The sequence below is a fragment of the Thermobia domestica genome, chromosome 6, assembly GCF_964235325.1.
Source record: "Thermobia domestica chromosome 6, izTheDome1.hap1.1, whole genome shotgun sequence".
NCBI lineage: Eukaryota > Metazoa > Arthropoda > Insecta > Zygentoma > Lepismatidae > Thermobia > Thermobia domestica.
Genome location: NC_137459.1, coordinates 103,903,502 through 103,921,476, shown reverse-complemented (window position 1 = coordinate 103,921,476; position 17,975 = coordinate 103,903,502). Strand labels below are relative to the sequence as shown.

Here is a 17,975-nt window from a genome sequence, read left to right as displayed (position 1 = left end):
CAAGCGGACTATTTAACACAGAGGCCGACACTCCGTCAGTACTTCAGTGAGCTTTCAGTTGCAGTAGCGATGAGTGCTCAATAACATCTGATACGCGAACTGTTACTGTATGTATAAGCAGATATATGCTGCACAACGTTAAAAATATACTGAAATCACTCCCCGCTGCAACAGGAAACCGCAACGCACCATTCAGGAATTTGATGGAATCGAACTGACGCTACACTTGGCATATAGTCCTGACTATGCTCTTTCTCTTTACTATCTGTTTCGGTCCAATGGCGCTTTCTGAAATCACGATGCTTCGTCAACCAGTAGGAGATGAAAACAGCTGTGACTGATTTCTTTACCTCTAAAGACAAGACGTGGTATCGACGTAGAATCAAGAAACTGGCAGGAAGGTGACTGCAGACAGCTCAACACGAGGATTGTCTTTGAATGTTAACGTGCTTTTACTGTACTGTAATAAATATACGCATGTTGTGCACCAGAATATTGCAAGACGTATGACTCAGCCTTGTATATAAGATACTGCGATTTGAAACAACAACAACAAAGTTATCCCTTTCTTTTTTCGGTAAGAATACACTGCTGATTATTAATCATGCGAATTTTAGTATAAAATTTACGTTTAAGATCATCAATTATGGAAATATTTGATTTGGATTTTTTAAGGCCTTACCTCCATATAGCCCTTGGGTCTCATCTCATATTGTCTATCCCTTTCACCTGTTATAATTACAAAATAATGTGGAAAGGTGTTTGAAGCAATTTGTGACTTACAATATGACCGAAAGACCCACAAAACAAAAGAAATAATTAACAAAAGTCCTCAAGAATAGTAATTACTAAGAATTACACAGTTAACGATTCTAAAGCGAGGTATCTATCAAAAGTAAAACGACCATGAGATGGTCGTTGTTTTGGTCGAAATACAGATCCAAAACAGAATGGTTTATTACATATATTTTATTCATAACCCACTAAGCATAATGTAGTGGGACAATTCTTACACTTAACTATGAATAATATTCATTAAAAATAGTGTCAAGTACCTTCTATCTCATGCTCTTTGATGACAACAGGTATTTCCCAGACTCGATCAAAATTCGGTGCGTAATTGTCGGCAATACATTTCAATCCGCTGGATGAAATAACTACATCTGCTCCCGTTAATTTGGCCAGTTCTTCTGCGTTTTTATCATTACTTACTGAAATGATTAAAAAAAAATCAAATACATAACTATCAGAATCACAGATTTATTTATTTACTATTATTACTCAAGTAATGATACAAAATCGATAAGTTTTCCTTGAATTCTTCTAGGACAATTTTTAACTATTACAGAATATATGTCTGCTGAATTATATATAGCGGTAACAATGCCCCCATGTCTCATGGATAAGACAAAGTTGAGTGGAAACTAGTATGAGCACTTGCATACATTTATGAACTAGCAAGCATTCGATTGAAGTTTGGTCGTTCAGGAAGACACTCTACCACAAAAGAAACAAATGCGAAGGTATGTCTCTTAGTGGCCAAGTGGCTAGTACGTGGGGTACCGGATTGATTTTTACAGAATATTCTTGGCGGTGTAAGGGGACGTTAAAACTCAATTAATGAATCGAAAGCGCAAAGGATTTGGACCAGAATCAAAGTAGCAAAGCTTACAACAAGGAAGACTATTGGCAACAACTACTGGAAGTATGAAAGAGTTCAACATAAGATTTCACATGTAAATGTCAACTGCTGGCATTACACCTTACAATTATTGCTGAATGCCAATGTTGTATCTGTAGCCAGTGTTCAAATTACTGGCATCTCTCACGAAGAGGATGATATGTACTTAAGAAGAAAATAAAGACAAACAATACATCTTGCATTTTATTAATATGTATGTACTTACACATCCTCTTGTTAAACAACATGTAATATTAAAATTTGATTATAGTGTCCAAGAACATTTTGTATATCATAAAGTATATTACATATATCTATTACTTATTCATAGGGTTGCCATAATTTTTTGATCCAAAATACGAACAAGTCTTAAAATGACGATCTATCAAAGATACAGTGCCCAAACACAGAACAAATATTTTGAAATGTCTTACCTAAAATCACCTATTTAGGTTATCACACAATTGTTTATTGTAATACTTAAAACTAATGGAAACTAACATATTTTACATTTTTTTTTTTCATTATCACAAATACAATAAATCATGCCATTAAATTATCTATATTAAATCTAACGAAAAGAACCCTGGAATGGAAAAATGACATTAAAATATATATATATATATATAACCTACTTTACTAATAGTAACTGAAATATACTAAAATATACCCTATGATGAAAACAGAATTATTTTTGCCTCAGATTTTAGCGATTCCCGATTCGGAAATTTTCGGGCAGCTCCAAAAACTGTGAAATACGAACATTTTTCTATTTCATGCTTTGTACGATACGGACACGGACCCAAACATGCAAAAGTCCGTACAAAATACGGACGTATGGCAACCCTACCTATTCGGTTTCGATTTCCGATGAGGACACCCAGTCGAAAAGGTGTAACAGCCTTTTCAGACCAGCCATCCTGAGTGAAGTTTTTCTTCAGTTTTCCTCATTCACACAAGGAAAATGTCGGAATGGTACCTAACATACGGGTTCAAGGCTGCTTCTTTCCTTCCCCATTCCTTTCCTGCTTCTTCACTTCTCCAGGTAATGTGATCGCCGAAGGACGTCATCCCTCATACGTGACGAACATTTAAAAAAGAGCTTACGTACAAAGTACACTGTCCGTGAAGTTTTATCCCCTCAATCTACTCGAAAACAGGAGTGAAATTAAACATCTAGCGTCCAAATGTCCCGCATCCAAATCCATTTTTCTTAGTATGTGCTCTAATGTAGCATGCCTTTCTTAAGAAAACCCAAAAAAGGCTGTTTATTTTCATCAACGTTCAAATGCGCTTTCATTATGTTTGTATTGTCATTATGTATTTATTTTCTACATACAAAGAATTTCTTGAATATTTATTAAGAAAACACTAGTTTTCAACATATTAGCCACTTTCTCTTTTGTTCTTTTCTTTTCTGCCTTCTTATGCCTTTGACAGGGGTGCCCACAAGGGGGGGCTATGACGCAAACTGCGTCATTGAAATATTTGGAGGGGGGTTAAAAATCTATATAAATATGTTTGAGGGAGTGTAAAAATTAATCGAAAAGATTTTTTTTTCATGGAAGAACATCTACGGATAGACAATTGAGGGGGGTGCGTCATGGACATGAGGGGGGGGGGCACACTGCCTTTGATGCCTAAAATTGATATCAATGGAAGTTTAGGAATACTCGATTGTGTTCTATTGATTTCAAATGTGTTAACACAATTACTATAACAAACTTGAAATCCATGGAATACAATCGATTATTACAAAACTTTCACTAATACTATCATTTTATGCAACTCTAAACTAGGTATTAAAAAAAATGTAACAATATCCAATCCAAAGTCATGGACACTGTGTATTTAAAAAATGTCATTAGGATTTTAGAATCATAAAAAAATATTGTCGTCTGACCTGGAATTGATCTCAATATTTTTCAAATCACTGTTTTCTTACATTGCCTACAAGATTTGTATCTCATTTACAAAAATGTTTTCAAGAATAATAATACAATAAGAATAGTAATAGAATAATAATAATACAAAAATAATAAGAACCAACAACTAGGTATTTGTGATGTAATGGCAGTCATCCCAATGGAAGATTCTTAGTTCGTCACGTCCGATGAAGGTGCAGAAAAGTCGCCAAAGTTTAAGACTACGTTGTGTCTTCTTATTGCGAAGACATTGTCCATCATGAGTATGCTTTTCCAGGACAAACAATTATTAAGGGTACTACCTCGATGTTTACACCGGTTTCGAAATGCTATACGACAAAAGCGGCCGCAAATGTGGGCATGAAGTTTCATAACAACAACGCGCCCACCTATTCATCACTAAATATTTATTTATTTATTTTGGCAAAACACCAAATAGTGCATGTCACTGAGCCACCTTACACCCCAGATTTGTCACCCTTTCTGTCTGTGCACAAAACTTAAATTACTTTTGAAAGAGATCATACTCCAGACCGCAGATGACATTTGAGCCAATAACATTCTTATTCATTCGCAATTCCAATACAGGACTTTGCAGAATATTTTGAGCAATGGAAACGATGGTGGGGAAAATGCGTGACTTCCCAAGGTAATTACTTTGAAAGGAACTAAGACGTCCGAGTCCTACGTATAATGTATTTCGTATCTTCCTTACTAATATATATGGAGTTCATGTACTATAGGTTCGATACTTTTGAGACGGATTCGCATGAAACAGTACGTACACGAAAATTTGTTCATTGAAGAAAATGTTCATACACCCGGTACTTTGTTTCTTCGCGTTACTGCTGACTTAAATATAAAGTGGAACATTTTTTGTATTGATTATGGATATGTATATAAATTTTTCTATGTTTACGCTATCCGTAAACTTTTCTTTAATTGCAACTATGTATTGTGTTTTATTTCTATTTTTACGTTAGTGAGTTTAAAGTAATCGTAGTTCTGGGCTGGGTTCTTTTACAAAATCAGATTACTTTGTTACAAAACTATTACGTTTAATTTCTCAGCTGAAAGAGCTTCCCCAAAGCGCTTCCCTTCTCTTCATAGCAGTTCCTGCTGTTCGAGAGGGCTTTGATTTCCAAATTTTAACTGACTTTTAAAAAATAATAATAAAAAAAAGCGAACTATACTTCTTATGATTCTTAAATACCAACAGAAGAATGTACGTATACACTTGGAAACAAAACACAGTACCTGGTATTTTGTGAATGATGTTTGAACCATCGATGCCAACTGCAAGTGAACAATCTGGTGGATAAATGTAATTTAACTTGATATAGTTGGTGACTGCGTGCACTGGTTTCTTCATACTCGGGTACTGAATTAGAGGAACAACACCCTAAATAAAATAAAATACAAGAAATGAATGACTGAATAAGTAAGTAACAATAGAATGATTTGTACAGTCTAAAAGCATAATTTGAACACTATATATACACAGACGTCAATGGCTACGAAGTTTGGCACTAATGGCAGCGATGTTTTTTAATTGCAAGTGAATAACTGCATTGGCAAAAGACCACCGAGTGAAAAGAATCCTTTGTTAAGTAGTAGCCGAGATCAAAACAAGATATCTAGGAAGATTACAAAGCCGCAGCGCAGTTGACTAAAACACTGAAAATGGCTTCGCGAAACACCGTTGGTTCACGATATCCAGCGCAGTGGCGGACTACTAGTAAATAAAATAATCGCAACTACATATCTGTCATGCCTATAGCCGCTGAACCAACGAAAATGCCAATCCTATAAAATCAATGAGACGCACGAACAAGGAGTTTTTTTTTTTTTTTTTTTTTTTTTTTTTTTTTTTTTTTTTTTTTTTTTTTTTTAAATATGTGAAAATTTCCACCCACTTAAATTGCAGATTCACCTTATCTAATGAAGGATGACCCTGATCACAGGGTTTGAAGTACAAATGTTCCTTACTTATTACAAATTCAGAGATAAACTTCTTTAGAGGAAGTGATGATGTTCGACTAAATAAATTTTTACCTTGAAGGAATGCAGATTCATTTTATCGCACTTGAATATTCCAACACGCACCTCGAGTGGTTCACCGACAACAATCCGCAAGAATCGAAAACGGTTCCCTTTGGGTTGAGGTTATATATTACCGGTCTTGTTCAAATTGATACTATACAAAGAAAATTGTATTTGCCACTTGTTACGCTGACCAACGAAATGGTACATGATGCGATCCATGGTCGTCCTGAACTGTTAATGGAAGACGGACTTAAACTGATTGTAATAAATAGTTAGCCACTGAATGAGTGAGTTTCCTCTGAATGGTAAACGACAGAGGGAATGGTAAACAACAGCCACCCGATCTCTATCCCTTGGACTTTGATTACGGAGAATTTTGAAACTCGAGAGGGAATAACTACTGAAAAGACTGCTCCGGATCTTCGTACATTAAACAGAATTCAAACATATATGATGGAAAGTTTCACACTTTGACCGAAATACCACTCTGTGAGATCGCTACTACTTCTTTAACTGGCAATCTGTCTACGCTACGTTACTATCTTTCACCTATTTTCGTTTCAAACCTTTTCACTGTTTTTGAGCATTATGCTAACCAGTTATAGTTGATTTTTTAAACATAAACATCAAGCTTGAAAATATGTGGGTCTGTGGGACCGGTCGTTTCTAGTTAAGTAGTTCTGCATATGGTTTGCGTGTGTTTCCAATTACGTATTTGATTGCGTGTGTATGTTATTGCACAGCATTAGCTAAAATGATGTCTTCAACAAATAAGTTCACTAAAACATCAAGAAGTAAGGTGTAGTAGTGACAGCCGTGTAAATAATTTCGTTCTCTACACCTTTGATACAAGGATAGTTCAATCACTGGACTGCTCGCGTTCAAGGTTTTGACACAATGTATAATATCTTAGAAGACGGCTAATTGTCTTTACCATAAACATCGTACAATATAATACAAATTAATCATGTGTTATGGTACAATTTACCTTGAATATAGTAGAAATGTGTGCATAACATGTATTTAAAACAATTGACTGATAAAATAGGAACTTAAAGAAATACAGTACTTGTAGTTTTATTTATTATTATTAATGTCAATTTACTTTAACACTTGACATTAAGAAAAATGTTTTAAGTAAGTAAAGCAATCGAGAAAATAAGTAATAATAGTATATACGTTGTTACTGAGTGTTTATGTTAAGGCTACAACGATGTTTAAAATATAAATATGATAAAAGTGGACTACATACATGTATTTTCGCATTTAGTTAATGTAATATGAAAAGAGCATGCCTTAGGACCTTGCGAGGTATTGAAATAAAGGAAGGAAACAATTACGTCAATCAACGATACACAACGATGCAGACTGACATTGAGAACGTATATTCCTGGGTAACTTCCAAGATCAAAGAAAGGGGTGGTCCTCCGTTTGGATTAAGAGAAATGATTCTTTCACATCGCTTGTCCGTACTTATTAATTCGCCCTCATGCCATCTCCACCACTTATTCCACTGTCACAATACTATTCAAAGGAGCCGCGGTGACTCAGTGGTAGAGCGCTTACCTACGGTGCGTACGGTATCTGGTTCGATCCCAGCCTGTACCCAATGAGCTTTCTGGTGGACAAACACTGTCTGAGTTTTCACGGGTTCTCCCGTTTTCCCCACTTTCTTCATCTAAACATTACCATTTCCTTCTCCCTTAGCCTTGGTGCATAATCGTAGGACGTTGAACTACAAAAACAATTTTCAGTAGTTTATTTATTTTTTTCTTCTTTTATGTGTGTGTGTGTGTGTTGATGTGTCAGAAGATCTTCAGTGTTCTGTGGCGTTTAGATCGGGAAATGCCCAAATCTACATCGTCCTTTACACATAATCATACCCTCTACGGGTACCACGTCTATTTTCCCGTGTTTTGCAGTGATGCATGTTTCACGACAAGTACTTGTAGCCTTGTAACCACAGTTCCACTGTTTAGTTATCAACATGATAGTTGCATTTTCTGAAGAAACATTTGAGATTCAACAATGTGCATAATCTTAAAAGAGGGAAGAAGAGTTTCTGCTTTGGTGGATATGATCAATGACATTAGTGTTCAGGGTTGGCAAAAACCATGGTTTTTATTAAAAAAAAAAAAAAAAAAAAAAAAAAAATCCAGGTTTTTTTGGTTTAAACCCGGCAAAATTAAAACCAAGTCAAATCCAAGCTGATATTGGAAGCTACGTAAGCAGTTGATAAATTTTGCCAATTTCTATCACTATATTTAAGCAACCTTGGCTTCTTTATAAAACAACAGGCATTCATTTAAGTAGAAATATATAATTTGGTTTCATTTCGTATGTTTAGGCGTAACATCCTTATGAAACACCAAGGTTATCACGGAGAAGACTTTCGTTTAGAGGGACACCTCGAATCGCTACTTGGTTCACACTTCAAAGATGGGTTGTGGTTTGACCGAGAATTGAACACGGGACCCCTTGATTAAAAGGTGAAAAGTAGATAAACGTAATGCGGATGGTTGATATGTGGAAACGTCACCATGAAGTTCACACGATTTAAAGCATTTTTCATTTTTTTTTTATTTTTTTGGTTTAAACCAGTTTTTTTTAAACCAGCTGGTTTAAACCACCTTGGTTTAAACCAGCCAACCCTGTTAGTGTTATTTAAAAGTTGCAACAAAGAATGTGTAAATAGATAAGAAATTTACAGTGAGATATCTGAATGATTTATATCAATGACAAATAGGCCGGTCGAGCCTGACTTGAAAACTAGTACCGAACGAAGAACATTAAGGGGGGCAGACTACCAAATATTTTTCAAAAGCTAACAATTTTTCTCTTGCCAGTTTTTCGTAAATGAAAAGAGATAATGAAATGTAACTTACCTCAATAATAGATAATGTTCCAATTGCCATCGAGTCAAGTGGTACTTGGGGTCAAGAAGGAGCTAATTTTATCAAGGAAATCGGCCATCGTATTTCACTTATATCGGGAGATAAACGATCTAAATCTTTCCTTATTCAACGGATCAGTGTCGCAGTTCAACGTGGGAACGTGTCAGCCATTTTGGGTATGTTACCCACAGGTAAAGAATTAGAGGAGATCTTTCTCATATAAGGAAGAAAATAACGACTTGCTTTCTGAGTACCAACAACGGAAAGATATTTTAAACAATATGCACTTAAGAATTTCTCTCATCATAACTGTCATCGTCATTGAAAGATACATTTTCATTTTCACGTTTACTATTCCAATTTGATTCTAATGTATTTCTTTTACCATAATTTCTTGTTTTTTTTAGCATTTCTTGTTATTTTGCCATAATTTCGTCTTATCTTGATAGTATTTGTTTTTCTATTAATTCTGTTAAGAGCTTATGATCATTATCAATTAGTTTAAGTTGATCGTATGTGTAAATAAATTTTAATATTGATTTATTTTAAAAATTACAAAATGAAACAATTGAAATTATACAACAATATTAATTTAATGTTATGAAGATATTTCTGCTAGTTAACGATAGATAATGTTATTCTACACCCGAAAATACGAATCGAAAGAATTTTCAGCGTTGCCATCCATAGAAATTACAGTGTGACTACAATTTGAAGTACCCAAAAATCTAGGTTAAGGCAACGACTAGAAAAATGAACTCAACGGTAATTGATGACTTATCATCCTGTCTGTGTTCCGGGTTGACTACTTTTTAAATAATATTTGTATTTATTTTGTAAAAACTTATTTATTTTGTAATAACGTATGTAAGTTATTACAAATACAAATATTATTTAAAATCTAGTTAACAAGGAACACAGACAGCATGATAAGTCATCAATTACCGTTGAGTTCATTTTTCTAGTCGCTGCCTTAACCTACATATTTGGGTACTTCAAATTGTGGTCACACTGTAATTTCTATGTATGGCAACACTGAAAGTTCTTTCGATTCGTATTTTCAGATGTAGAATAACATTATCTATTATTGAGGTAAGTTACATTTCATTATCTCTTTCCATTTACGAAAAACTGGCAAAAGAAAAATTGTTAGCTTTAAAAAATATTTAGTAGTTTGCCCCCTTAAGATTCATATACAGTACATAAAAATCGTTAAAAAAAATCGAGGTACACTTCGAAAAAATAAAGTTTCTTTTGCATTTTTTTCAAAAGATGTACGTGCAGCCCCTACGAACATATAATCATTTAATCATACATAAGACAATCCAAATGCATTAAACAGGACTTGAAAACAATAGAGAAAATATTCAAAAATACAATATCAGATTAATTTAGCAGATTGGATTTTCAAGAAGCTGAATTAAGTGTACTTGAGAATGCTTGATTTACAGAGTGAAACAATTATAGGAACTATTCAAAACAGACACTGAAAACCTCAATGTCTTTGTCCGACGATGTGAGTTCGCAGCAAACCAAACGATCATAGTCTTTTTCTGGAAGTCTTTCTTGTAAATCAATATATCAATGCATTTTATCCGTAGAGAGCTTTCAAAAGAAAGTTGAAACTATTCCGAATACAATTTTACATACACAAATTAATTATATACATTGCAAAGTAACAAACGTTGTGAAAGTTAGAATAAATATATAAATCATTTTGACTAACCTGCTCTAATAGTAAACACAAAAACTCAAGCTTCGTAGTCTTCGATGCATCCGCTGGAACTAGACGAAGCATCATATCCAATGGTTCGTAATCTCTCGGATATTCGTGAGGCCTCTTCAGACGATGCTGAAACAAAACATATCCAATTTTATTTCATTACGAAAAAATAAATAAATAAACAAATCACATTAAATTCTTAACTAAGATATATATAATTTGCTCATGATTTAAGAATGTACTGATTCTTTCAACGTTTACGGACGTAAGCTCTTTTTTTCCCCTCTTATACAAAAACTAAGTCAGGCAATGCAATCTTTCGGAGTCGCAATGCGGTGTGTCACGAGCCTGATACTCCCTACGGCAGAACCCGCACATATTCGATTTGTGTCCTCTTTAAAACGTTAAATATTCAGTGAAGGTATTCTGGATTCGACCTGTGTAAAGAAAATGTAAAGCAACTATGATGAAAGAGCTTACGGACATGATGTTTACCAGGACTACGGATCAAAACTGAAGGGAGCAATATGCACTGAGGCATTGCACCCCCGTGACGCCTTATGATATTATACATTAGTGTGAAAATCGAAACAAAAATAACACACGTTATAATGATTTCACATAAAAACTCCACTGTAAAAGCACTTAGTGCTGTCTTATATTCTGTCCCTAATTCCAGAAGCCCCCACAGCAGTTCCAGGTGGCACGGAGGAGTTGATAGAAGTAACGCAAGAACATATGACTCAGGACAATACAAAGCACATTAGTTCAGTGGCAGCAGCTACATATTACAGAAGACGGAGTGGAGAGTCAAAGAAAACTGCATCGATCGCGCTATTACGTACAAATATAACAAGACACCTGTAGAAATTTGGAAGTTTTTAAAATCCTTACAAATAAATAAATAATAATAAAATGTGTATCGCGCAATTAACCGGTGTCGCCGATAATGCAAGAACATATCGACTACATGAAACAATGATACAATCAGCTATTAACGCCGTTGCCCAAAGAATTCGCCGATCATGAAAGGGAAATGAAAATCACACGTCATACCACGTAACGCATTATTCAAGATCTCAGGTTTAGGGCCTACAAAGCACTGGTCATAGACTTACAACACGTTTGCGTCACATAAAAGCATAAAAAACAAAGAGCCTACTTGAGAGAGAAACAAACGTTGGCACCACCCAGTCCTTTTAGAAATGAAAAGATTTTCTCTCGGGATGTACACGGTCCTGAACATGGAATCTGGGGTCAACCTATATCTGTTCAGAAAGTACGCGTCATGTGATGGAAGAATCCGCTTGCAAAAGTTCCGTCGGGCCTAACCAAGCCTACTCAAGGCTGGACCAAGATCAAGAAGGAAATGAACGTTCGCTCGCGGAAAATCACGAAAAATTTGTCACGATAGATGGAAGAAAAAACGAGTTCGAGAGATCAGTGCAGGTTGCTGCATTTGTTCGCAACATCCGTCAGAAGATTGAAGAAAAACAGTACACATACACACACGATCAAGTACTGAATGTTGACCAAAGCGGATTCACGTATGAAACGTACACCGGAAGAATACTCGCTGAGCGTGGACATAAAGATGTGTATTGTTTCCTCAAGTTTGGTGATAAAACGAAGAATTCTTTTACTTTTCAACAAGCTATTGCGTGGAAAAGTTGATTAGTGCGTCGGGAAAGTTGATTGGTCCTGCCATGCTTGTATTCAACGAAGATGCCAAAGTCAAGCCTGTATCACGTCCTGTTCAGCCTGTTACTGATCGAGAAGGATTAGATGTCCGCGTCACATCGAAACTTCTGAAAGTTCCAGGTGTCACTCTGCGTCACATCGAAACTTCCGAAAGTTCCAGGTGTCACTCTATGTAGAAATACCTCTGGCATGATGACCAAGGCATATTTTAAAGACTGGCTGGAAGCTTTAGTGGCAGAGACTGGACCGAATGTCTCCTTATGAAAAACAATGCACGACTCATGTCGGATCCAGAACGCTCTGAAATTTATGACGGAATGGATGTCGAAACTATCACCGGAGGGACGACAGCAAAATTGCAGCCCTTCGACTTTCTCTTCATCCTTCAAGTTAAGTACATCTCGAAGAGGATCCATAAGTATATCCAAGACCACGGTTTGAGTGAGAGGCTCGACACCACCATATTGCTCGACTATATTGCAATTCCAAACTTTACCTGTGCAGCAAGATATAACTAACTGACTCTATGGCCTATGGAACCCGGAGGTTCAATGCCGCGTTCACAAAAGCTCTCCACTGACTTCTATCCTTAGCTAGCTGCATCCAGTTTCTACTTTGGATTCCAATCTCTGCGAGATCCATCTTAATATTGTCCTCCCATCTGCGCCATTGGTCTTCCAGTCAAGACTTTGAAAGCGTTTCTACTTTCTTCCATTCTAGCTACATGACCTGCCCACCTAAGCCTCCTAGACTTGACGACCCTAACAATGTTGGGTAAACCATACAAATTATGTAGTTCTTCGTTATGAAGTTTCCGCCATTCCCCATTCCCGTTCCTCTTGAGTCCGAATATTCGTCTCAGGATCTTGTTCTCAAATACTTTCAGTCTATGTTCTTCCCTCAGAGTAAGCGACCATGTTTCGCAACCATACAGAACAACAGGCATGATTATAGTTTTGTATATTTTAAGCTTCAAATTCCACGATAGAATTTGCGACGACAAGAGATTTTGAACCGAATAGTAACACGAATTCCCTGCTTTTAGTCGACATTTAATTTCTTCGTGAATATGATTTTCCTCTATTAATATTGATCCTAGATATTTGAAACTATCCACTTTATCAAAAGTAGTATTTAATATTTTAACGCATCCATAATTTGCTGTATTACGGTCCCGACGCACTTCCATGTATTTAGTTTCCTCTGCATTTACTTCTAAACCCATGCCCCTGCAAACGTTTAATAAGATCTCTGCATTTCTGTCTATTGTTCTCCTATCATCCCCTCTTAAATTTACATCTTCAGCATATGCCATAACCTGGTGAATACCGTTCAACTCTAGGCCATGGTTGCTATCTTTGATTTTCCTTATAGCGTATTCCAGAACAAAGTTAAATAATAATGACGACAACGCATTTCCTTGTTTCAGGCCATTTTCGACGTGAAAGCTCGTGGACAAAAAATTTCCTACCCGGACTTTACTTTGGGATTCATTTAAACATATCTTAATTAATCTAATTAGCTTTCTCGGTATTCCAAGTTCTGTAAGAACGTTGTATAATGTTTCTCTCCTAACCGAGTCGTACGCCTTTCTAAAATCAATAAATAGTTGATGTACCGGGGTATTGTATTTCCACTTTTTTTTCGAGTATTTGGCGAATGGTAAATATTTGGTCGATAGTTGATCGATTTCGTATAAATCCGCACTGATAATCTCCAATAATTTCATCTGCGTATGGGGTCAATCTTGCTAATAGAATATTTGAAAGGATTTTATAGGATGTTGACAGAAGAGAAATGCCTCGATAATTATTACAGTCAGTTTGTCGCCTTTCTTGTGAATTGGAACAATGATTGATTCTTTCTGCTTTTGTGGCAATTCTTCCTTGTTCCAGATAAGGAGAATGAGTTTGTGTATCTTGTTCCAGAATTTTTCGCCTCCAACTAAAATTAACTCAGCCGGAATTTCATTTACACCCGGAGATTTGTGTTTCTTTAATTTCTTTATAGCGGTTTCTACTTCTATTCGGTTGGGTTATTGGTGCAGCAAGATATTGCAGAACTAATTTGTCAAGAGGTGGATCATGTATTTTTATTAAGAATGAAATGAAAGTAAAAAAGTGTAGTATGTTTGAAAACTTAATGAAGAAAAACAGTTTGAATGTAGTATAATAGAGATACCTTTGCAGCAAAAAAAAAAAAAAAAAAAAAAAGTATTATTTGTGTATATAGGACGCCCGACAGTAACATTGAAATACTTATCAATAAGATAGATAAAATACTGGCGTATTTTCATGTAAATTTTCTAAGTGAAAAAGTGAATGAAGGCTTTGAATCTTTACTTCAAACATACAATTTAAATCCCACAATTAAATTACCTACAAGAATAACAAAAAAAATCAGTATCTAACATTGACCAGATTTTGGTAAATCCATTAGTCATGAATTATGATTCAGAAGTTATAAATGCAGGGTTCTCAGATCATGAAGCACAAATTGTAAAAGTAAACATTTTAAAACAAACACCTGCAACTATAGCGAAACCCAATGAAACACCTATAATAACGAGATGTTTTAGTTCAAATAATATTAGTTATTTTGCTTATTTGCTTAGCTTGGAGACGTGGGATAATATTTATGAGCTAACCGACGTGAATGACGTATATGAGAAAATATATGATACTGTAAAGCAAAGTTTTGAAGTAGCATTTCCAATAAAAAATAATTTTAGTAAAATAAATAAAGAAAAAAAATGGATTACACCTGAAATCTTAAAAGCAAAGCAAACATGGTAAACATACAACTAAATAAAACTAAGAAACGTTACCCTACTAGGATGAATGAATTAATTTACAGACAACACAAAACTAGTAAGACTATTCATGGCTTTGGATCGATTATTTTAACAAAAGAGACACTGACCAAAGCTTAAAACCCACTTTATTTTAAATTATAATTTGTAACTGTTTCGGATATCTAGCATATCCGAAACAGTTACAAATTATAATTTAAAATAAAGTGGGTTTTAAGCTTTAATCAGTGTCTCTTTTGTTAAAACACAAAACTAGTTATAAAAAATTGTTGAAGATAGCAAAACAAATAGTAGGAAGATTCTTCAATCACTTAATAAAACAAAGGCAATGTGGAAAATAATTAAAGAAGAGCTCAACATGCAAACGCATAGTACCCATATAAGTAGCATAATTTATGAGGGCGTAAAAATGATAAATCCAAAGGACATAGCATCGTCTTTTAATAAATATTTCACAAATGTAGGACAAACCCTTATTAAAAACAAAGAAACTAGTAAAACTAACTTAACGAAACATAATATTAACAAATGTGATAAATCTATATTCTTGAAACCAGTAACAGAGAGTGAAATAATCATCATAATAAAACAATGAAAAATTCGAATTTGGTTGGGACGGATGAAATCTCTAACAATTTGATAAAAAGTTGTTACAAATATTTAGTTAAACCATTATGTTATCTCTCAAATATTTCAATCGCCACAGGAACCTTTCCCGATAAACTAGAAGTTGCTAAAGTTAAATCATTACACAAAAAAGGTAAACTCAATGAAAGAAAACTATAGATCGATATCATTGCTACCCATTATAGGTAAAATTCTGGAAAAAATAATGTTCAATTGGGTAATGGATTTCATTAATAAATATTCTATTATGATTATGATCACCACCGAGCGTTTTTTTGCCACCCACATGATTGGCCTGATACGCAATCAGTTGCAGTCACCAAGATTCAGACACATGATCGCGTACGCGTTCGGAAAGATTGGTTATATCGACTTACCGGATGGATTCATTTTCCAGACAGTGAAAGACTTGTGCTTCAGTTTTGGCACAATCAGTGAGAATATGGCGTGTCACAAAAGGACCGAAGGAACTTTTGCAAGAGGATTCTTCCATCATATGACGCGCACTTTCTCAACATATATAGGTTGAACCCAGATTCCATGTTCAGAACCGTTTACATTCCGTGTGAGAAGGAAAAATTTAACTGCCACAATGATAATTGTGTATGTGCATAGTTCTCATAAGGTCGCTGAAAAAAATTCTAAGGTGGCAAAGGGTTCAGCAATGGTTTTGTGGAGGGTGTCACACAACTACACTTCTGCGAGGCGAGGGCGAAAACAAGGATCAAATAGAAGGTGGGGTGCTACATAAACACGAAATGATACAATACTATGCAATTCACGTAATTTTTGGATTTATTTCTCATTTACCGTCTCTAACAAGTTTTCGAAGTATTTTTTTTTAACTTGTCCCATTGTGGTGATTTTACTAATCACGAAAAGAAGCAAATCTTTAATGCCACTCGGACGGTCAGAGTTACTATCGGTACTTTCACCTTGAAATTTTTCTTTGATTACAAGGTAGAAAATTACTGAACTCGATACACTTATCTTTTCCATTACACTAACATGAATAGAGATGTCATGCAATTGTACTTGGGTTTCGAACTTTCTTCTGGGGAAATCCGGCCCAAACGAAGTAGATTATTTCCACATACCAAAAAATGGTATTTGGTTGGGGAAAAAAAAAGAAAAGAAAGAAAAAAGGCCCGTAGGAGCAGTAACACTATACTGAAACGCTCAACGGAAGAACTTGAGAACAGCTACTCCCCTCAGCGACCCGAGAAGAGCTATTCCGGAACAGGGTTTCTATAGATATCTTAGTTTTGATCTCCATGACTAGTTTTTGTTGGTCTTCTCCTCTTCTTATAACCGACCATTGCTCGCCTTTACGTTCTACCTTTTTAGGTTACTTTTATTACGATTCTTAATGTTTGGTTATAAAGAAAAAAATATATAAACCTTCCTAAAATATACACATCATATTTTAGTATTTTTGTTTCAATTTCTATTGGTTTAATTCCAACTGCTTTGTGAACTACAACAATATACGCAGTACACGTATATCGATTACGCAGAATTACAACTGAATGTTCAGTTACATGTTAACAACTCGACTGATACCCTACTTATGAAAGTAGCAACACCTAAAATTGTAAATATTACTTCCCGTTTTCTCTTTTTTCACCAGTTCTTGCACTATTTTAATGGAAGTATCTAATTCCAGAAATAAGCTTTTTCTAAGAAAACTCCAACTGACCAAAGCAATCTTGAATTTTCTGAAGCTACAATGAATAATTTACAAGCTTTTTCTTCGTGAAACTGATATAAAATAAAGAAATTTTCCTTATGCATAATTTTTTCCTAGTTTTTGTACTTTGTTCTCAATATCTAATTGCATCGAGTCTACTATTCCTCTTCTCTTCAAGCCATTTTCACTCACATTCTAATTTTCTTTTCTCCATATCTTTAGATTTTGCTGTTACTGCTACTCGTTTTCCGAGGCTGAGCCTACCTTCAGGACTTGCGGTCTACGTGAAAAGCTCCTACACCTACCGGGGATTGAACATGGATCACAGAACCGGCAATCGGACACACTATTGAGCTATAGGCCAGCCACTCTATACTGGTGCGCTTTGTTTCCAGTTCAAACTGGTGAAAGATAATTTCGTCACCAGTGACGATGCAGTTCAAAACTCACCACTTTCTCTTCCGTACCTCATGAGATGCTGTAATGACATGGTCATTCACGTTTCTTTGTGTTGGACAATAATCTTATGGGGAAGCTATTGTATACACACATTACAAAAATTCAGTTTGTCATGCACAATACTGTACGCTGCTCCATGTGAGCAATTAAACTGTAAAGTCACCTTTTCGATAGTTAGACATTGATTGGCCTGGATCATGTCTTGAACTTTCCTCAGGGTAGCGTCTTAAAATTCTGTTGAACATCGACGAACCCTATCACTGATCCCGATTCGACCACGCTTGAAATGTTCCACCAACTTGTAAACATCTTTCCTACAGAAACGTTTATTACCATAAACAGGCACTATTTTCTTATGGACTTCCTCAGCAGATTTGCCCTGGTCCACAGAAATAGAATTACAACCCGTTACTTGTC

General features: G+C 35.3%; 1 protein-coding gene across 3 annotated transcripts in view; it reads right to left on the bottom strand.

Annotated features, from left to right (window-relative positions):
* The window catches only part of LOC145688135 (uncharacterized), a 79,964-nt gene that overhangs the window by 39,917 nt on the left and 22,072 nt on the right, over positions 1–17,975 (bottom strand). For all 3 annotated transcript variants that reach the window (XM_081761925.1, XM_081761927.1, XM_081761926.1), the window contains 3 exons: positions 10,273–10,398; positions 4,864–5,008; positions 1,056–1,211 (listed from right to left, as the gene is read on the bottom strand). In XM_081761925.1, the coding sequence (XP_081618051.1) occupies positions 1,056–1,211; positions 4,864–5,008; positions 10,273–10,398 (427 nt within the window). The remainder of the gene's footprint in view (positions 1–1,055; positions 1,212–4,863; positions 5,009–10,272; positions 10,399–17,975) is intronic.